The sequence below is a fragment of the Trachemys scripta genome, chromosome 1, assembly GCF_013100865.1.
Source record: "Trachemys scripta elegans isolate TJP31775 chromosome 1, CAS_Tse_1.0, whole genome shotgun sequence".
Taxonomy (NCBI): Eukaryota; Metazoa; Chordata; order Testudines; family Emydidae; genus Trachemys; species Trachemys scripta.
In genome coordinates, this window is record NC_048298.1 from 118,097,893 (window position 1) to 118,120,942 (window position 23,050).

Consider the following 23,050-nt stretch of genomic DNA (forward strand, 5'->3'; position numbering starts at 1 on the left):
CAGTGTAAATGGGGTAAGATCTGAGGCTAAAATAGCAAAAAGAACAAGTTAAGAACAACTTTGACAAGTTAGATGTCTTCGTTACTCTACTCCAGTTACTCTAAGTTATGCTACTCCAGCCATGTGAATAAGGTAGCTGGAGTGGACGTAGCCTTCATCGACTTACCACAGTGTCTTCACCGCTCTGCATTGATGAGAGACACTCTCCGATCAACTTACCTTCCTCTTATCAGAGAGCTGGAGTACCGGGGTCGACTGGAGAGCACTCTGCTGTCGATTTAGCGGGTCTTCACTAGACCCGCTAAATCAGTGGTCTCCAACCTTTTTATGCCCAAGATCACTTTTTGAATTTAAGGGCAACCCAGGATCTACCCTGACCCTTCCCTGAGGCCCCGCCCCTTTCCCGAAGCCCCACCCCATTCACTCCATCCTCCCCCGCACTCTGTCACTTGCTCTCCCACACCCTCACTCACTTTCACTGGGCTGGGGCAGGGGGTTGAGGTTTGGGAGGGAGTGCGGGCTCCGGGCTGAGCCTGGGGCACGGGGTTGGGGTGCAGGTGGGGCTGCAGTCTGCAGGCTCTGGGAGGGAGTTTGGGTGCAGGAGGGGGCTCCAGGCTGGGGCTGAGTGTTGGAGTGCAGGAGGGAGTATGGGGTGCTAGCTCCAAGAGGGGGGATCAGGGCTGGTGCTGGGGGTACAGGCTGCAGGAGGGCGTATGGGGGTCAGGAGGGGGTACGGGGTGCTGACTGTAGGAGGGGGTCAGGCAGGAGCTTGGGGTGCAGGAAGGGGTATGGGGGGCTGGCTCCGGGAGGCTGCAGGTTAGGTGGTGGAAGAGAAATGCTGGTCCAGCATAGCTGGACCTGCTGTACTCATGCTACTCCTGGTCTTAATGCTGCAGAGCCATTCAGAACCTGCCTATTGAAGGGGGTGGCACTTACCTCAGCCATCCCCACGCCGCTCCCGGAAAGGGCCAACACACCCCTGCAGTCTCTGGAGGGTGACACGTGGCTCTGCGCACTGCCCCTCTCTGCAGGCACCACTCCTGCAGCTCTAGGGTGACCACACAGCAAGTGTGAAAAATCAGGACGGGGGTGGGGGGTAATAGGCACTTACAGAAGAAAATGCCCCAAATATTGGGACTGTCCCTATAAAATAGGGACATATGGTCACCCTATGAAGCTCCCATTGGCCACAGTTCCCCATTTCCAGCCAATGGGAGATGTGGGGGTGGTGCTTGCAGGCAGGAGCAGCGTGTGGAGATCCCTGGCCCACCCACCCCCCCTGGGACTGCGGGGGTGTGCTGGCCACTTCCAGGAGTGGCGTGGGGTCGGGGCAGGCAGGGAGCCTGCCTTAGTGGCAGCCCTGCTACACCGCCGGAGATCACGATCAATTGGGAGAGTCTCCAGGATTGACCAGTCAATTGTGATCAACTGGTTGGTGACCACTGCGCTAAATCGACTCCTGCTGCATCGACTGCAGCAGTGTCAATCTCCCTGATAGTGAAGACAAGCTCCAAGACTGCAGGGCCAGATGCAATGCATCCTAGAATACTTAGGGAACTGGCAGAAGAAATCTCTGAGAGATTAACTTTGAGAACTCATGGGTAGGACAGGAGAGATCCCAGAGGACTGAAAAAGGGCAAATATACACCTCTAACTTGATATAATGCTGTCCTCGGGAGCCAAAAAATCTTACCGCATTATAGGTGAAACCGCATTATATCGAACTTGCTTTGATCCCCCGGAGCGTGCAGCCCTGCCCCCCCTGGAGCGCTGCTTTACCACGTTAGATCTGAATTCATGTTATATCAGGTCGCGTTATATCGGGATAGAGGTGTAGTACTTATCTATTAAAAGGGGAATAAGGACAACCCAGGGAATTACAAACCGGTCAGTTTACCTTCAACAGCCTGAAAGACAATAGAGCAAATAATCAGACAATCAATTTGTGAGCACCTACAAGACAATAAGGTGATAAGTAACAGTCAACATGGATTTTTCAAGAACAAATCATGTCAAACCAACCTAATATCCTTCTTTGACAGGGTAACAAGCCTTGTGGATGGGGGGTGGGGAGGGGGAAGCAGTAGATGTCATTTATCTTGACTCTAGTAAGGATTTTGATACTGTCTCACATACCTTCCGATAAGCAAACTAGGGAAATATAGTCTAGATGAAATTACTATAAGGTGAGCGCACAATTGGTTGTGCACAGTCAAGCTGGAAGGGCATTCCAATTGGGGTCCCACAGGGAACTGTCCTGGGTCTGATTCTATTCAATATTGTCGTAAATGATTTGAATAATGTCAGAAAGGGTACACTTGTAAAGTTTGTGGACGATACCAAGCTGGGCAGGGTTGCAAGCACTTTGGAGGACAGGGTTAGAATTCAATATGGTCTTGACAAACTGGAGAAATGGTCTGAAATAAAAAGGATGAAATTCAATAAGGACAAATGCAAAGTATTACACTTTGGAAAGAATAATCAATTCACACATACAAAATGGGAAATGATTGCCTAGAAAGGAGTACTGCAGAAAACGATATGGGGGATATAGTGGATCACAAAGTAAATATGAGTCAACAACGTAATACTGTTCCATCCCAGAATGATATTAGCTTTATTTGTATTAGCAGGAGTGTTGTAAGCAAGACATGTGAAGTAATTCTTTGACTTCACTCAGAATTGATAAGGCCTCAACTGGAGTCCTATGACCAGTCCTGATTACCACACTTTGGGAAAGATGTGAACAAATTGGAGAAAGTCCAGAGAAGAGCAACAAAAATGATTAAAGGTCTAAAAACCATGACCTATGAGGAAAGATTGGAAAAACTGGGTTAATTTAGTCTGGAGAAGAGAAGACTTGGGGTGGGGGGACATGATAATAGTCTTCAAGTATGTAGAAGGTACTTTTACTGATGAGGAGTGTGATAAATTGTTCTCCATATCCACTGAGGGCAGGAAAGAAGAAATGAGCTAAAATTGCAGCAAGGGAGATTTAGGTTAGACATCAGGAAAAACTTCCTAACTGTTAATGTAATTAAGTATTGGAATAAATTACCAAGGAAGGTTGTGGAATCTCTGTCACTGGAGGTTTTTTAAGAACAGGTTAGACACACCTGTCAGAGATGGTCTAGATAATACTTAGTCCTTTCTCAGTGCAGGGGACTGGATTAGATGACCTATTAAGGTCACTTCCAGTCCTACATTTCTATGATTCTATGTGTGTAACTTTATGTATATAAAGAGTCCTGTTAACTGCTAACTTCAAGTCCCATTGCATATATACATGCTTAACTGTTTGCAGGATTGAGAGACTTCTACCACAATAAGTAGTCTCATAAACAAGCATACATTGTCTGTACAATTTTTTCTTATTTTGTAATTTACTTATCCTAACAAAAATTGTCCATATCTTCTCAAGAGTGTAATTTGATTAAGCTATATATTTTTGTAAATTTTTAAGTTGTGGTTGTTGGTAATTTGCTCATATGGATATATTTAGTGTCTCTGATTTTCCTTTTCTTTTCATTGAATATACATCCCCATTAAAAGGAAAAAAATCTTATTCATTTGAAAGAGCTAAATGTTCCCTGGCTTTCCTCAATGAAACTCACCTTTTGTTCTTAGATATTAGCAAGAAACTGTTTTTCAGCAATCACTCTCCTTTTACCATCCAATAAAAAGAACTGAGTAAACATTTTTCCTCCAATAAATATCTTGAAGTAAGTATGACCATTATTCAGCAAAGCATTTAAGCATGTGATTAGCTTCTATGCATGTTCTTCTGTTCCATAGACTTAAATCAGACTTAAGTACATGTGGAAAAGCAGCACATGTATATAAGTGCTTTGCTGAATCAGTGGGCTGGTCCACACTAACCCCCCCACTTCGAACTAAGATACTATATAATAACTATGTTATTCACGTAGCTGAAGTCGAACTATCTTAGTTCGAACTTACCACGGGTCCACACGCAGCAGGCAGGCTTCCCCCGTCGACTCTGCGTACTCCTCTCGTGGAGCAGGAGTACTGGCGTCGACGGCGAGCACTTCCGGGATTGATCCAGGATCGATTTATCGCATCTAGACAAGACGCGATAAATCGATCCCAGAAGATCAATTGCTTACCGCCGGACCCGGAGGTAAGTATATACGTACCCAGTGTCTGCCCTCTTCCAATCCAAAAATACAGAGGGAAGATGGACTGAAGCCAAATTCAACAGATTAATCTGAATTGCATGTAATGTACTGAGCCATTATGTTTCCAACAAAGTAGATCCCTTGTCCTTTGCCACTGTAATTGAAAAAATAACTTCATTGCTTGTTATGCCACAGAATGTTGGTGGATACTTTTACATATTTCTTAGCCCTACAGGTCTGTCGCATCTTATGCGCATTTAACATGCGCGATTTCAGCTTTACACGGTCGGCAAAAACAAAAACAAACCAAAAAAAGAGAGAAAAATAACAATTTTAATACTGTACTTGTAGTGCGGGCGATTCCCATTCAACTCAATGTAATTTTGACTATACGCGGTTTTTGCTTTATGCGCTAAACGCGGAACGGAACCCCCGCGTAAGATGAGACTCGCCTGTATTCTTGATAGTCTGTTTTAAACCCAATTTTTCTCTTTTCTTTCCCAGCTACCTTTGTCACCTCCAGTTCACCAACTAAGCATATCAAATCACAGATGGTTACTCAGTGCCAATAAGAAGGTTCCATTTTTTCCTCTTCCCATCACCACATCTTCCAAAAGATTTCCCTTTTTACTCTGAAAAATAATTGCTGAAAAATATTTTAGATGCCTCTATTGGACATATTGGCTTATCAGGCCATGCACACATGATTCTGAAAATTCCATGCATGCCACCTTGATTTAGCAGGAATTTGTGCTACTTTCCTCCCCTTTACAATTAAATTGGGGGAGGGAAGTGGGGGAAGAGTGTGTTTATAGTCAAAACAGTTACATTGTCTTTCTACTAGCAAATAAGCCTCCTAAAATAAGCAGATGAAACAAAAGTCAATATTGATGAACATTGTATACATTACTACATATATCCTGAATATATCAAAAATATTTTGAAATTTCTCTAGTATGGCCATTAGTTACTTAAATGTATCAGGGGTTTTTTTTTAAAGTAAATGTCTACCAAAAGAGGTGGAATTATAAGTCCAAGAAGGTTATTATTTAACTCGGAGAAAAAAGACAGAAAACTAGTTTTGGATATGAAATCTAATTGTGTAAAATGTTCCAGGCTCCAGTTCTGTTGACCTTTTGAAGTGGTAAACAATAGAAGTGTAATGACTCATCATGTGACTGTTTTTAGTAAGTAATAAAATTTTTAAACAAGGATTTTCTTCATCTAACAACAACTGGTTTCCCAAAACTTCTTTCCTTTTCATATATGAAACCCTGGATTCTGAGAAATAGTCTTGTATCTTCAGCCAGCCAGTATTTCAACTCCTGTTCTGCTTGCATGTTTTAGGAAGGAAGGGAGGAGTGGTATTCTGAATGCTGTACTTTTTGCAATCTTTATAAGAATAGTTGGCTAAGTAACTTGCAACAAACAGTTTATTTGGCAAAATGTAAGCTTTTTTTTTCCTGTTTGTGAATTGTCTGCAATCAGACTGTGACTTATATTAATTTATGCACTCTTCATAGTTGTAGAAATGCTTCATGCAAACAAATCTCATCTTGTATTGCAAACTGATTGCAAACTGTTTGCTGCCAGTATTTCTTTTCCTGAAAGTATCCTGTTGGGACAGTCTATATTTGCAATTCCTTATGGGCAAGGTATGTGATTGGTCACCTGTATCACATAGCATTGTTTCTGCTCCCTGACTGGATAACATAATCTTTGTAAACTTTTTCAATTACTGCCCAAAGCAAATTTCATTTGGTGATGAAATGCATGTCAGATACAGGGCCAGGGTTTGCTTTCTGTAAACAATTCATATGAACAAACCTTAATTTGCAGAAATATTTACAAAAAACAACATGGTCAAAACTGAATTCTGCTTAGACAGAACTTGAGAAATTTACCAGTCAACTAATAGCCAGAAGACTAATCCTTTTAGGCACAGGTAGATAGGAAAGCCAGGGAGCGGGCTCCACCAAGAAAGTCCAGGTTCTCTTGGTGAAGAATCCAATTCTCTTATCTCCAGCCACTGGGTGCTTGGATTTCTTTTATGGTGCCATCCCTCGACCTACTTGAGAGCTCGATCTTTTGTATTAGCATATAGATGGGTTATAATTTTGATGTTCTACAATCCCTTAATTGATGGAGCTTTTTGTTTCCACCCTCAAATTCAGAGCCTCCTAACTGCACTGGGGAGAGGTCTTTGCTACTTAAGCTATTAGCTCTGTTTTCTGGGCCCTCCTTCCCAGTGAACAACTTTTGTTGCTTATGTTAACTGTCTCCAGCAGCAGCATTAGTATGAAACTGGCATGATTCTTCACAGTTCCACTACTCCCCATCCAGCCCTGTACATCAGCTGTGAAACTGACCAGACCTGGAGCTCCCCAACTACAAACTCCTGAATCATGGAGGTATCATGTTAACTTTCCAAATGTGACCAGAATGTATATTCAAAACCATAAAGGCTAGAAATGTATTTATTTACAAGTGTTGAATAAGATGCCCAGGAACAACTTAATGGGAGAATTTTGGTTGTTGAGTTTAGTGTACAGATGCCAGGTGGTGGTGGTGGCCCGTGATAGCCAGGAGGTCAGACTAGATGATCTGGTAATCCCTTGTGGCCTTAAACTCTGAGACTATGATTCCAATATTATGGAGCTATGTTAATTTACACCAGCTAAGGACATGACCATAATCCAACAGCAAGTATAACAATTCTACATTTTCATTTCAAGATGTGTGTATTCATAAATTCATATCTAGAACAGAGGGGCATGGATCAGCATTCACGTCACACTCCCCGTCAGTACCCGGCCCAAGCTGGGGAAGCTAATGATCCTACCAGCGGACCAAATTCAGTGATGAATCCGGGTAACATGCCTCCTGAGGCACATTGCGCATATGCTAGGAAGATCTTGAACAAAAGTCATCATATTAATGTAGAGAAGCAACTGAAAAACACAACAATTGTTGTTGAAACAGTTGTCAGGAATAGATATGAGCACATCTCTTAGCACAACTATCCCTTCCTTTCTGAGGGCTCTCCAAAGCTTGCTCTCTCTCTCTCCCTAAAGCAACAATTTATAATCCTGGGTTATCAATGACATTTTCAAAACAGAAGAAAACTTTTTTTTATAACATGCTGATTTAAGAAGAGCCGAGCACTCAGAACTCCAGCTGAAATCAATGAGAGATGCAGGTGCTCAACATTTCTGACAATCATGCCCTAAATCCATAAAAGCAAGAAAAATTGTTCATTTTACCAATCCAATAGAGCACTACCTTTACCAGCCCACATCTGGCCCTTTAGCCAAATGAATGCCCCTTCCCCTCTCTCTCTTAAGAGCAGAGAAGGGACAAAAGGAAAGTTAGGAACTTTAGAAGTGATGATCATATGAATACCAAGATATCTGTGCTTTAGCAGAGGCTTGTGGCTTTGCCACATGTTGTTACTGTTGTTGTTTATAAAGTGTCCACAATGTGCTCAGTGAGATATAGGACATAAAAGGAAGAGGAAGTGATTATAATCTAACCCCCTGACTTTACAAGCATTTATGCCTGTGCTTAGTTTAAAGCATGTGAATAATCCCATAAAGCCCCTTACAGCAACTGACTTCAGTGGGGAGCTATGCAGGTGCAGAACTCTGGCTACATCTACACTACAGGGCGGGGTAGATTTAAGATACGCGAAGTCAGCTACACGAATAGCGTAGCTGAATTCGACGTATCGCAGCCGACTTACCCCGCTGTAGGGACGGCGGCAAAATCGACCTCTGCGGCTTCCCGTCGACGGCGCTTACTCCCACCTCTGCTGGTGGAGTAAGAGCATCGATTCGGGGATCGATTGTAGCGTCCCGACGGGATGCGATAAATCGATCCCCGAGAGGTCGATTTCTACCCGCCAATTCAGGCGGGTAGTGTAGACCCAGGCTTAGTCTGCCTGGAGTCAGTTGAAAGACTGGGGCCTCAGAGGCAGATAGGAATAGAACCGGACACTCTTAGCCTACAGAAGTAATTTGGAGTATTGCTAAAATGTGAACAGGAGTAATCTCAAACAAAACAAAAGTAAAAGAACCTGCATGAAATATCCCTACTTTAATTATGTAAAATAAAGTTTCAAATAGTTAAAATCTTTTTAGAAATTCCCCTCCCTCCCCCCATATGAGTTGGTCTTGAGGATGTACATGTATATACATACACTAACGCTGGGCAAAATTTGTCATTAAAAACTTTTTTGAACAAAAATGACCTGTTTTGTTTGTTTTTTAATTTGTTTTTGTAACACAAATTTTTACTTCCTTTTTCAAATTTTCCAAGTTTTTTCCCCATTTTCAAAAACGAGAAACTATCAAACGTCAAAACTTTTTTGGCTTTTGGAAACCAAAAATGACCATCAAACATTTTGATTTTCGTGTTTTTTTATATTTCTGCAACAACAACAAAAAGCGTTTCAAAGTTTTAGAGAAAATATTTACCATTTCCTACCTATCGCTCTCTCTCTGTGGTATAACGGGACTCCCTCTAGAGCAAGAATATATTAAGTCCCAACTGGCCATGGTCTATAATGAGTGGAACCAAAAATCCCCAGACCTTTGGGGGAGGTCAGAATCGATAGTTTCCAAGCAGGGTGAATGAAAAACTAAACCTAACACAGACAAACCAAAGAGCATGCAGCTGAGCATCGCTTCGTTTATAGCTCTTCCTGACCTGTTATCGCTCATGGGAAATCGCGCGCTCTCCTCCTTCCTTCCTCCCGGTTCCTAGCCCTGGCTGATGCTGGTGCAGACGGCCGACTCCCGGAAGCGTTGGGAGGGCAGAGACAGCGCATCCCTGAGTTTCTCACCCCTGTTCTGGGGGTTGGCATGAAAGAGTCTCTTTTTAGGGGTTCTCCTTCAGGCCAGGTTTGAAATCCTCTCATGGAAGAAGCTATTGCACCCCCCCAGTGTGATGCAGTCAGACACTTCCAACACCCCCTCCCCGGCGGAGAATCTCCCTCCCTTCGGGGAGCCCTGGCACTAGGCGGGCAGCCCCTCGGGATGCGGCCCGAGGTGCGGGGCCGGGGCTGTGCTTGGCGGCGGCGGCTGCTTTAAGAGCTCCCACAATGCCGCGCTGGTGTCCCGGTTCCGTTACACTTTCGCTCCCGGCCGGGAGGCAGCCGCCGCCGCGGTGCGGCCACGGGAACCCGAGCGCGGAGCAGACGGGGCTGCGGTGCGAGCCCCCCCGCGCGCGCACACACACACACAGAGGGGCAGGGGGAGGAGCTGGGTGCCCGGGCCCCAGCAACGCAGGCACAGAGGAGGGGGCAGCAGCAGCCCCACACTCTGCAGCCCGCCCGCCCGCCCGCAGCAGCGCCTGAACTGCCCCCCCTCGCTCCCGCTCCAGCCCCCTGCCGGCTGCGCTTGGCAGCGAGGCGGTCGGGATCCCCCGCCCCCTTCCCGGGCTATTTGGCCGCTGAGGAGGAGCGGGCTGCCCGCACTCGGGGTTGCTGCCTGTCCGGAGGAGCCGGTGCGGGGAAGTGCCGACTTGCCGGAGCCCAGAGGACGCGCCCGCCTGCAGGATCCCCCGGCCCGCGCTCGCAGCAGCCGCCGCCGCGGGGCTGTGCCATGGCCGAGCTGTAAGTGCAAACTTCGGAGTGTTTTTTTCCGGGAGAGCCCCCCGCTCCTGCAGCCGCTCCCGGGCTCTCTCTTCACTCGGCTCTCTTCCTCCCCTGCCAGGAGCCCTCTCGCTCCCCTTTTATTTGGCAGTTTTCCTCTCCGTGTTTTCCTGCCTCCTCTCGCTTTCTGTTGCATTTCTCCCCCCTTTCCGCTCTCCTTCCTCTTCTGCGTTTTTTCAGTCCCCTTCGTATTTCCTCTTCTTTTTTGGCAGTTTTTCTCGCTCTCCCTTTCTTTCGGATCCCTCCCCCTTGGCTTTCCTCTCTCTCTTTTTCTTTTTTGCATTTTCCATCTCCCTTTTTCCGTCTTGCCATCCCCAACTTTCCCCTCCTCTTTGCAGTTCTACCTTCAGCCCTTATTCGTTTCTGCTTCCGTTTGCATTTTCCTCTCTCCCTGGTTTCCCCTACCCGTTTCTCTTTCTTCCTTATAAGTTTCCTCTCCCCTTCTATTTCACCTTTTCCTGCCTCCTTGCAGTTTTGTCCCCTCCCCCGTGCTCCTTGTATCTTCTGTCTCCTATAGCAGCCGCATACAGGTCTTAAAAAGTAAGAGGTATTTTTCTGTGTCCTTGAAAAGAGAGGTTAGAGGCCACTTTTGCTGAGCAGAGGAATCTCTGGTTCTGTCTTTCTTTCTTTCTTTCTGTCTTCCATTGAATGGAAATTAGGAAGATTTCTTCTTCGCAACGTGGACTGTTTTGTTTTTTTCCTGTCCAGGCAGTGACGATTTATTTGATGATTAATCTTTCTTATTCCTCTCCCCTGCCCCCTCTCTCTGCTAGTAGGGGGGGGAACAAAAAAAGATTATAAGTAAATCTGTTTTGCCAGCAGGGAGTGGATCAGATTTTAGGAACAGTGTGAGGAAAGCTTGAGTGAATCATTTACAATAACAAGGCTTGGAACTTTAAGGGGTAAGGAGGCGGATTTTGGTCCTTGGTTTATGCAGTAGTGAAGATTGTTGTAAAGGTCTGTGGCTATTGGTGATTTCTTGATATGGAATACATTTTTTCTTAAGTTTTTGAGTCATATACTTCTGTGTGCTAACTCCTTTTGCTTCTCAATCAAATGTCATTTTGATGTGACCAACAGAGCCACACATTAAATTGCAGGTCAATATTACCCTTGGATTTGATCAGTGTTGTAAATATGAAGGAGATCGAGGGTACATGTTTGGCATGCTCTGTAGAATAACACCTGTCTTGCATTTGGACCCTTGCAAAGATATCAAAGCTTGACATAATAACAAAAATCACCAGATGCTAATTACATCCATGACAAAGTTTGCTGAACTGTGGGTTATGAAGTCTGGCTTGTGCTTTACTATATTCTGCACCCTCCATAGGCAGCACCTCTAGTTAAAATTAAATATGCCCTGAACTGTAGAGAGAAAATAAACCAATTATCTATTGATTTCTATGAAGATACCTGATTAAAGATTTTTTTTTTAGTTTGTTGTGTTATGACTAACAGAGAACACTAACCTGATGGTCTGATTATATTATTTTAGAAAAAAATTGTATAATTCATGAATAAAATGCTGACTACTTTACCTAGAATTGAACCAGTCAGTTTTAATCTTGGTTCTGTTGCATAACCCACTGTATATATTTTCAGAAAATGTCATTACGGATTGATTTGTTGTCTCCCTTCTCATTTTTTGTGGGAAAAGGGGTAGGGGAGTGGGTCAATATTTTCAGCAAATAAATTTTGTTTAGTTTTAAAATTTTATTATAAAATAGGTAAGACTTGACATTTAAAAAATTACTAAGTCATAAAAAAGCAATCCTTTCAATGAAAGACAGCACAATGGTTCTCTCCTTGGGGAACAGAAATGATTGTCTCATTCGCAGAGTTGTTCTGAAAGACATACTACTGAATAACAAAATAATTTGTGTAATGCAGTTTCTACAGCTATATAAGAACCTGTAAATCCACTTCCTCCCTTCTCCCCTCACTCCCCCAAAAGAGAAAAAATCCCCATTGAAGCTGACCCTGCTTATTTAAACTAGTCAGCTAATAAAAAGATGGTTCTTTGGCTGTACAGAGCATGCAGGAGACAAAAAGGAAAAACTCTGAATGGGTTCACAGAAGACAGATCGGGAACATAGTAAATGCTGTTGGCAACAAGTTTGTGAATCTTTTTAAACTATATATTGGACTCTATTCATTGGTGGTGTCTCCAGAAATCTGAAAGAGCATGGATTCTGTTTCTGCTTCTGCCTTGAATGGCAGTGGGAGCTTTACATAGACAGTACCCATCTGTACCTGAGATGGTGTTGAGCTTTCCATTCATGTCTGTAAATTACTCTTAAGATCACTTGTTGAAAGCGACTGCATGCAAATTTGTTAGTATACAGTATTTGTTTAAAAATGACAGTGCCTTAGAATACTAGTTGAGGAACCATATTTTTAGAATATTCCATGTGTGTTCATGCACTATATTGTGTTTTATAAAGCTGCAAAGTAGAAAAATTCCCGATGCACACAGTTTACTTTATGATTTGAAAGTAATATACAGTATATGAGATGATGGGAATTTAGTGTTGGCTTGAGACACTTGAGACAGAAGTTCTTTTTATCCACAGAGCAGGCATGGCTTTGACAGATCAGTGCATACTTACTCATAATACCCCATCTGCGTCTCTCAAACCTGTACCGAAGGAATAGTTCCATTCTTATTTCTTAGCTTCTTTGCAGACACTGCAGAAAGGAGACTTGTTAGTCCAAATTGCAGTGTGAAGAAATGTCCGCTAGGAACTGGACTGTTGCCATCAACTCTGATGCATACAATTTCTGATCTTATTGAGTCATGTCCCAATGAGATTGGCTTGAAAATCATGAGATTTTAAAAAATTAATACATTTGGGGTTCTTTGTATTGCCTTCTGGTTTCTGAGCCTTAAGGGTGCATTGAAGATAGGCTGTAATCTCAAATGTTTGCTTTTCTGCAAGGTTTAGGATCAGTCATCATATAGATTCTGATGATGTAGTGTTTGGGGAACTGGTTACAGGAGTAAGTTTTTGCAGAATCCGACCACAATATTGTATGCATGGAACACCTTTAGACTTGAATCACTGTCATCTTTAGCTGTAGGGATGACATCATCTCATGCTGTCAGAACCCCGAATTCTACCTGGAAAGTTAGACCAAAGTATTCAAACTGAGGCACCGAAATAAGTGGCCTGACTTTCATTCAGAGGTCTAACTTTAGGTATCCACAATTGAAAATTTTGCCCATAACTAACTCGGAACTATTTCCAGTTGGTGAAAGGAAATTGAAATTATTGTCTCCTTTTTGACATTAAGAGGAGTTTGCCTAAATCTTTTGTGCATTGGCAGAATATATGGTTCTTTCTACAGGCCGGCGTCAAGTTGTGTGATAGTCCTGTGATACTCTGGGCTTTTAGATGTTGAGATGAGAGCACAGAATTTGCTCTAGATGGGACAGGAAAATGGGATTATCTACAGCCCCTGAAGTGAGTATTCAGTGAATCTCCCACCGTAATTACAGCTCCATCAGTCTGTAATGCTTTCATTCATATCATTGAAAATTTTCAGTTTTATGTTGCCACAAATAAGTGAAGACTTTGTTTGGAATTTGCCTGTAAGGATTTAAGCAGCGGTTCAGTAGGAAACACTTCTGTACGTTTTAAGGAAAAAATGGATTGTTGCATTTCATATGCATAATGCATTACTGTAATCAAGTCACCTTTTAATTTAGCTTGTCTTGTTTACTCTAATATTGTGTTTGAAAAAGGGATTATCCCCAACAAAATAAATCTCAGTTCTTCCTACAGTCCAGGATTATTGAACAAAATGTCTTGCTGTGCAGTATTGTTGTTGCATTCAATGTTGTATGATAACACATGTTATTCAGCTGTTGTTGATTCCTCAGTGGCATAGACTTCAAAGGAAGGCAGTGAAAGAGAGCCATGGCAAGAGAAAAAAGAGTTTAGTTTCAGTGGTCTGTACCATCCAGCTGTTTAAGTACTTTACAGAACTATCGGAGACTGTTCAGACATCCAGTTAGGGCTGACAAGCAATTACATCTGGAAATGGAACCTACTTTGGAGGACCACCTAGAGGGAAGATAGCATTTAAACATTCCCTATTTTATCAGTGCTAAGATCTTCAAAATCCCTTTTCAGTAAGGAAGGATGAGGCTCTTTGTAAGGATGCCTTTTGATATAATATTGACTTTACCTAGTTCCTGGTGGTATTGTGCTCTATTTTATTTATGTAAATAATTTGTTCTTTACTTTACATGGCATTATTAGAATGAGAAGAGAAGAAAAAAAAAACAGGCCATGTAGGGATGCCCTCTCCTTTCATAATTTAAATGATTAATTATACATATATTTTGCTAATACTAGAATTGTATTTATATAATATTATTGGCTAAGTATCCCAAATGCTTACAAAAAATCATATGGATTTAAAAATCAAACAATATTAATGAAAATCCTCATAAAACCAACACATTCTGCCAAAGACCTTGTGAAACAAAAAGTCCTTTAAACTTTAATAATCCCAGTTAATTCTTTTATCGTCTTCCCAGTTTGAGCATGGAAGATATTTCTTCTTTGTGTTTATTTTTCTCTGTTGAATTGTATAAGCTACATATTTATCAACTATATTTTCTCAATCAGTTTGTCTGTCTGTATATTGCAGTGCTACTAACCAAGATTTTATCTTGAGTTTTGTGATTTTTTTTTTTTTTTATTTGGTGTTTCACTTAAATTCCCCGTTCCTGGAGTCAGCTGATTATGTGAGCTAATATCTTTTATCAGATCAACTTCTGTTGGTTAGTGTCCTGGGATCAACATGGCTACAACTACACTTCATCATTTTTGAACATTTGGGGTCAGCAACCTTGATGTATTAACCTATTCACATTACTTATTTGTCTGTAGAGGGTCCAGTCTCCTGCTCTTAGTGCTAGTGGGAATTGTGTGCACATTGATGGGAGAACACCTTCAGTAAAGAAGGTACTTAAGTTCCCAAGACTTTTATGATACTTTTTATATGAAGATGAAATTCCAAAATAAACTCCATACCATGCAGGTAACTCTGAATGTTATTGGCCTTTGCCTTTATATTTGTTGACTTCCTGATTTAGAATTTTCATGTGACTTTTATCCATTCAGTGGGTGGGTCCGTCTTTCAGGTGGCTGCTGTAGTGAAGTTCTCTCTCTAGTATTTTAAGATAGTGGGATTTAACATTTGCTTCAGAATTTTAATTATATATTTATTTCCCTGTTGCTCTGTTGAGTGAATGTAGATGTACAGATACCGTTCTTTTCTCCCTGAATTTTCTTTGCCTTTGTCCCTAGGTTCAAATTGGTAGTCTGAATTCATTTAATAGGGCAAATGTATTGTTCTGATAACCTTGTGTATTATTAGCTCTTTCATTGCAACAATACTTAACGTGTTGTTACCTCTCTTATGACTCTGGATCATCCAGTTCTGAAGTAGCTGGGGCCGTTTCGGTGCTTTCTTTCACATTTGGAAGTTTAAAGTACTGCATTACTTCAACTGAATTGAAAGGAAATTAGAGAATAATATATTCTGGTCACTAGACGTTTAAATCACTTAACAGTGTTTCAGACTTCTGTTTTTAAAAGGGATTTGGAATCTTCCCAGAAACCTTTTTTTTTTTTTTTCTTCCCCTTTTAAATTGTGGCTTTATAATTAAATTCAGCTGTTCCATAAAGCTGTGGGAGTTGAGGGGCAGGGGAAACTTCCACTTGCAAAAAGTGTACACACTTTAATTAATAAAAAAAAAAAAAGTAGTGTGGTTTATAGGATAGAGCACTGGATTGGGACATAGGACACTTACGTTCTATTCCCAGTGCTGCCATTAGATTACTGCGTGACTGAGAGCAAGTCACTTCACATTCTTGTACTTCAGGTAGGTAAGAGGTAGGTATTAATCCATTTTTACAAATAATGAGTAGATTTTTCTGGACATTTCGATGGTGATGTTCTGTTAAGATTGAACATTAAAAAATAACACTCATACGAAAACACCTCACAATAATTAGGCTTACAATAACTACCCAGCAGCATTAATACTTACGTACAGAAAATTTAACCATGCCAGCCAGCAACATAAATTGTTAACTCTATTTAACCTTAGCTAGCAGACAACAAAAATGGAAAAACTCTAAAAAAGCTTCATACTCCCAAATCATACCGAGTTACATATCCTCGTACAGCACACAAAGGAGGTTTTGGAGTGAGAAGCTGTGAGATTCATCACTCTAGGCTTAAGCAGAGGATTCAAGCAAACCATCACCTTGGTTCCTTTAGACTCAGAATCCAGGCAGAAGAAATAATGAAAAGGCAAAAAACCGGAAAGTTATCCAGTGTGTACACATCACTATATTCCTGGGGGCGAAAGGTGGAAAAAGGCCAGAGTTAATTTTTTTTTTTTAAAGTAGCTAGCAATCTAGATAGGAGTTGTTTAAATGTGCTATTAGTTAATATTGCTAGCCATACAAACTTAACGCTAACATCCATAGCAAGCAATATTAATTAATTACTTTAGGTACTCGTGTTAACATTCAAATAGAAACATATGGCGGGGAAAGTGTCTTTGTACTTGTCAGTCAGAAAGTGACTTTTTTTTTTTAAACACCTTACTCATCAGTGCTGCTCCCTGTGTGTGTGCCATATCTGCTTTCATTGGACCTACTCCAACTCCCGCTGAAGTCAGTGGAAGACTTTTCATTGATTTCATTAGGAGTCAGATCAGACCTTTACTAAGTAAAGAACTTCTGTGATGTAGATTGGACACCCTGTGCAGGCCATGTGTTTCAAACAGTACTGATGAGCAAAGAAACTATTGGAGAACAGCAGCTGAGTGTTGTGCAATGCTTCCATCTCACTGTTGGATTGGAGAGAGGCGATCTGATTTTGTGGTGAAACCCTTTGCTAGAAACATTGTTCAAACTCCAGAACTGTAGGCAAACCAAGGATGAATTAGCAAGAGTCTACAGAATAGTCTGACTGGAAATTACTGTGTTTTTAACAATTATTTTGTGGCATCTTCTTTCAGTCCAATAACTAATAAGATAGCCGCAAGCTGTTTAACTCTGCTACACAAAATTAACTTTCATTTTGGCTTTAGACTGTAAGTGACAGAATACATTAAACCTAGTTGTGCTTTGCTTCTCCAAAAAAAGAACTTTGTGGCAAATTATAAAATAGGTAAATATTTGCACCCTTATTGTAATGCCATGTTCTGATGTACTTGGTAGCCCTGAAAGCTAAGCAAGCTGTTTTTCATTTGCTTGCTCTCTCTGCATAAGCTAGCAAGCAAAAACTGCATGCTGAAATTGATTAGAGCAGTGGTTCTCAAACTGTGGGTTGAGACCCCAAAGTGAGTTACGACCCCCTTTGAATGGGGTTGCCAGGACTGGCTTAGACTTGCTGGAGTCCGGGGCTGAAGCCCAAGCCCCAGTGCCGAAGCCAAAGCCTGAGGGCATCAGCCCTGGGCATTAGGGCTCAGGTTGCAGATGCCCTGCCTGGGGCTGAAGCCCTTGAGTTTCAGCTTTGGGCCCCCCCCTGCCCAGAGTGGGGGGGCATGGGCTTTGGCCCTCCCACCTGGGGCAGTGGGGCTTGGGTGGGCTTAGGCCCCTCCTCCTGGGGTCATGAAGTCATTTTTGTTGTCAGAAGAGGATTGCAGTGCAATGAAGTTTGAGAACCCCTGGATTAGATCATAGTTTCAAGGACTGGTGTATGGTAAAATAGTTTTGTGAAGTCAGTCAGTGTGGCACAACCTCAGGAATCTTGCTACAGAACTTGGACTTATTACCACAGGATTCCAGTGGTCCTTGATCTTATAGGAAGGTGAAGAACTTTTGATTCCAAATACCAATTCTCATCACGGTCTACTAGGGATTGGCCAAGCAGCGTAAGGAACAGACCCATTTTTTATACCTCTGGAACTGAAATAAAAGAAACCCTTTTATATTCGGAAATATCCAAGTGGCATTTTTTTTCACATCTGATTTTTTTTTTTTTTTTTGGCTGGGACTAGAAGTTCCAAAATACCATAAGAACAACATTCACTGTAGTATTTTCAGATGGGAGGACGTGTGTATGGTATCCTATTGAGAGATTTCCAGCTCAGTCTTGTAGATGTAAATGGGCAAGAGGTTTTGTGTGCTTATCTGATCTCTTTCAGGTTAATAATCATATTCTCCCTGTCAAACTGCTGACCTCAATATCTGAGCATCTTCAGTTGTTACTATTACTGTTTGTATTACAGTAGCACCTAGAGGCCCAAGGTCACACAGCAGGTTGTAGCAGAGTCAGAAATGGAATTCAAGTCTCCCATATGAGTGCCCCATTCATTATACCACACTTTCTTTATCCATTGTAAATCTCCTCTCCCACATATCTTTCAGGTCTCTGTTATCAGATTACTTATTTACTGTATAGTCTGCCTTTTATAATGTGTGCTGAATCTTCTTAATGCCCTCACTGTTGATTCCACATTGCACCTGCTATTGGTCTGTTAACACTTTTAATTAGTGCACTGTTGGTGTGCTCAGTGCATTCAGCAGCACAGTCAATCCTTTTCTGCTCTGATGTATCCTGAACTTTTTTCCATTTCTTTTACTAGGAGATGTACATAATATATATGGATAATCTCTTGAGTGCCTCTTTTTGTCATAGTCCTCACTTCCTCCAGCATATGTTCTCTCTCCTTCCTCTGAGGCGACTTGTTTTTTTCTAGCAGGTCTCTTCACCTTCCTTGGGGGGAAAAAAAGTAAAGCAAAGAACACTTTAGCAATTTTTTTCTCTTAGGTCCTTCGCTGACCTTTTTGTGTACTTGATAAAATTATGTGTTTCATTTTTCTGTGGTTTTCCTTTCATTTTCCACCTTTGTTTATTTTTCAAATGACTTCTTGTAAGTGTTAACTCGCTCTGTTTTACAAATTCATACATGGTATTGTACCACTTTGCCTTGAATTAATTTTATTTTAATACAAAAATTACTATGGTGTGTAAATATTTTCCATATATATATTACTTTACATGCCACACAATAATATTGATCAATAATGATGGGTAAGAAACAGCATACATTTCCACTTTTACCTCCCCCAAATTAACCCTAGATCTTGAGAATTAACCCCATATCAGAGGGAAGAGCATTTTAATTGAAGCTATTTTGCACCCTCAGTTGTAGGACATGCTAATAAAAACAGATGAAAAATACATATCATAGGGTGACAAATGCAGAAGAAAATGGATTGGATGGGGTGGATTTCAGTATGGGGGAAAATAAAATAGCAATTGAGATACTCCTGGTATCTGGCAAAAAGTTATGACAGATTATTCATATCAAAATCATTGTTGTATAAATAGAAGGGGAATGTGGGGGAAAGAACCACTAAGTGCCAGGGATAAAAAATAAATAAAAATAAACTAACAACATCAAAATTCAAATGCCAACATCTCCATCTCCTCCTCAGATAAAACATGAACTACTCTAAGAATAAATATCCGCGTTGGTTTAAGAACTCTCTAAGGAATTCTTCCCACTTACCGATATTAATTACTGAAGCTCAACTCTCTCAAAAAAATCAAGCATTCTCCTTGGAAAATAATCCTGAAAACTATTTTAGAAAACGGAATATTTTAGCTAAGCACGTTCCTGTGTGTGTTTTATTTACAGCTGTGAACAATGGAAAAATAAGAATCAGTTTCTTCAGCTCTTATTTGTCTCCATGACTTGGAATACCTGTGAGTCCTAAACTATAATAAAAGATTGATTCGGACCTTAATTATACCAAAAAAGTGACATTGTGTGACTATATGGTTCGTAAGACTGGGAATGGAAGAAGCTATTAAGTTGTTCACCTCTAGGTCACTAGTTCAGATACTACCTAGGTCAATATAATGACCTAAATTTGTTACCATTTGATTGCTGTCCTGCAATCAATGTCAAATGAGTTGGTCTCATTCACGTTTATAGATTACAAAAATTGCCACAATTGTTTCATATTGATTCTTATATTGGTAGTCTCAGGAGAGAGGCATGGAAAACAAAATATACTTTATTCATGCTGAAAAACTGAGCATCAGACTTGATTTAGGGAGAAGTAACAAATATTCTCCATTAATAATCCCCATGTTACTGAGCTATGTACCTGCTCCCAGATCTGTCTACCAGGCCTGTGTTGCTTTTGTACCTCAGTCCGCTTAAACGTGAGACAGTTTGTATGGACAGTTTCCATTGGTTTGCACGCTCATGATTCTTGGGACAACAGCTTTATCAGGTAAACATGACTTAAAATCGTGGACCTACATCTTGAATCTAAAGAAGCTAACTACATTTTTTCCAGCAACTGACATTTTTCATGAAAGATCGAAAAAACATCTTTGCTATGTCTGAATAACAATGAAAAGCTTTGCCCTTTCACTGAATTACAAACCTTTGTTCGTGAGTAAGATTTATGATTGCCCCAAATCATCGTAGACTTTAATCGAATTGATCACATGCTTAAGGTTCAACACATGTGAAAGTGTTTGCAGGATCATCCATCTCAAACACATGGCTTCTGAATTGCTTGAGAACTGCTCTTTCAGCCTGTCAGAGAGACAAGGTGCATGAGGTGATATTTTTTTATTGGATCAACTTCTGGTGGTGAGAGAGACAAATTTTCATGCTTAAACAGAGGTCTTCAGCTCTGTGTAAGCTCGATAACTAGTCTCTGTCACCAACATAAATTGGTCTAATAAAAGATATTACATCACCCACATTGTCTCTCTAACGGGACCAACATGGCTATAACAACACTGCATACTTTCAACCTGTTTGTCTGAATTGTTCCTCTAGTCCAATTGCTTGTCTCCACTTTTGTAATATCATAAAATATTTACTTTAATGTGTGAGTGGGGCAAAAGTGGATGACTAGATTTTGTGTGTGAGATGTTGGTATGAATATTTAAATATATGCATTCAGGAAATGCTTTCAACTCTATTGATACGCTCTTTAGATTTTCACCACTGAATGTGTCTGTAACAGTCAATGTCATTAGAGAACAGAGTACCTTCTGACCAGTTGTTATCTGAGAGATTGTACAAGTATTTCAGATGTCTTGAACAACTTGTATTTTGCTTTGGATGACATGATTTCAAATGAACCTCTTCATTATTTGCCAGCATAACCTGTCTGAGTGAAATAGCATACAATTATGTACTATTTTTAAGAAAGTAAATTTCTTTCTCTTGCTCATGTTCGCATGAAGCCATGCAGCAGAAACCTCTCTTTACCTGCAGTGTGAATGCAAAGAGAAGTATAACAAGAAGGGAGGTTTATTCTGTGATGGCCAGGATATCTCACCCTCTCTGTGTTCCCATCTGTTACGCCAGGAGGTTACTCCAGCTTTAAGGTGAAGAGGGTGGATAATGATGTCACAACTTGACAACTGATGGGTTGTCTCCCCTTTCCCTATCTTTAATTTGGATCTTGTTTCTTAAATAAATCAGAATACTGCATGTAACTCAGGATGTGGCTGCTGGGCTAAAAATAGCATTGTAGACATTCAGGCTTGGGCTGGAGCCTGGGCTTTGAGACTACCCCTCTTGATGGGTTTCAAAGCCCAAGCCCAAATGTCTACACTGCTATTTATAGCCTGTAGTGTGAACCCTGCAAGCCTAATTCAGTTGACTTGAGCTTTGAGACTCACTGTTGTGGGTCTCCTTTTTTTGTGGTGTAGTCCCATGGGACTTGCCAAGGCCACAAGGAGTGTGTGAGACAGAACCAGGATCTGAAACCTCATCTCTTGAGTCCTAGTGCAATGACTTAACTGCAAGGCCTTCTTTTCTTTCCTCATCCTCTGGTATAAAGTGTACAGTTGACCCAGTGTTTACTGACTGTAGACTTAAATGGTTATTAGATGCAAACACCTAATGTTTAAACTGTGGGATAGGGAGAGTCTTTTCATTCTGTCTGTACAGTGGGGTCCTGGTCCATGACTGGTGCTCTATGCACTGCCACAATATAAATGATAATTAGCATTGTAGAGAAATCATGTAAATCATCAGTTGACCTTTTGCTGATGACTATGGTCAGTAGTGCTGGGAAGTGGGAGGAAATGTGAATCTGTTAAATACTTTTCAACTGTTAATTTAATGCATCTGCTTTCATTGAATGACACAAACTTCAAGGCAGCTTGTACTTGGATAAGGGGTGGAAATAAAATAACACTGTCATTTAGAGCAAGGAGGGGATGTGCTCTGTATTCATAACAGTAACTATCTTCCTTTCAAATTGGCAGAACTTTGAGGAGAAATAAGTCAAGTACTTTCATGGGCTATGGAAAGTACAATAAAACAGGCCGTGTGCCAGAGCACTGTGTGAGATCCCTGCCCAGGTAAACAAAACCAAAGAACAATATTGAAACAGGTGATAAAACAGGAGACGTATGGCTTGTACTTGCAAAGCAGCTTAATGATAGCGGCAAAAGATAGCTGCCAAATTTCAGTCTCTTCCTTTCCCCCGCCCAAAAAAAGAAATTGGAACACTTTTCACAGATCCTAAATAAATGTTAAAACCTTGATTTCCTGATCGTTAGTTGATTCCAGTTGTGTAACTACCACTTCTCTTTCATCTCTCTTGGTGTGTTCTGTAGTGCTCATCACTGCAGTATTTGAGCACTGAGCCACAGTTTTATGTATACACATTTATTGGTTTTGACTTTTGGTTAACTGTTAGTCTACAGGACCAATTATTGACAAATGCACATTCAAGCCAAATGAGAGATCATATCAGCAACATAAATTCTAGCAAGTGGTCTCTGTAATAAAGTAGAACTTTGCAAACATAAACATGGCTAATGTGTACTTTTGCACATATACATGTTGGCCTCTTTCTGACTCTTACCAATATTTAATAGTAAAGAGCTGGTATGAGTTCGCAAATTACTAAGATTGTTATTGTTTACAAAATATTTGACAGTAAATAAACCACAACTGTCAAAGTCTTGTGATTTGGTTGTTCAGTGACATAGCTCATTTGAATTAGCACAGCTGTGCTAATTTGCAATCAGTGTCCGTACCATTAGTGCAAATTAAGGAGGTTGTACTTTATATTACTGCATTGTTAGTGCACCTTGTTGATCCTAGCTGTTGCTGTGTGTGTAAGTAACACCACTGTATTTGCCAATCATTGTAGTAGCTAGGCACCAACTCCCTGTGCTGAAACTTCTGCATTGTTTTTTTCTGTGAGATGGAGTGCATTAAGAA

The 23,050-nt window shown here is 41.0% G+C and overlaps 2 protein-coding genes across 2 annotated transcripts in view; one reads left to right on the forward strand and one right to left on the reverse strand.

Annotated features, from left to right (window-relative positions):
- Positions 1–1,075, reverse strand: part of LMNTD1 (lamin tail domain containing 1) — a 321,294-nt gene extending 320,219 nt beyond the window's left edge. The window contains exon 1 of the mRNA XM_034782870.1: positions 937–1,075. Within this exon, the coding sequence (XP_034638761.1) occupies positions 937–945 (9 nt within the window). The 5' untranslated portion in view covers positions 946–1,075. The remainder of the gene's footprint in view (positions 1–936) is intronic.
- An 8,404-nt stretch (positions 1,076–9,479) lies between these two features.
- Positions 9,480–23,050, forward strand: part of RASSF8 (Ras association domain family member 8) — a 136,007-nt gene continuing 122,436 nt past the window's right edge. The window contains exon 1 of the mRNA XM_034782843.1: positions 9,480–9,753. The gene's annotated coding sequence lies outside the window, so the exon portion shown is untranslated. The remainder of the gene's footprint in view (positions 9,754–23,050) is intronic.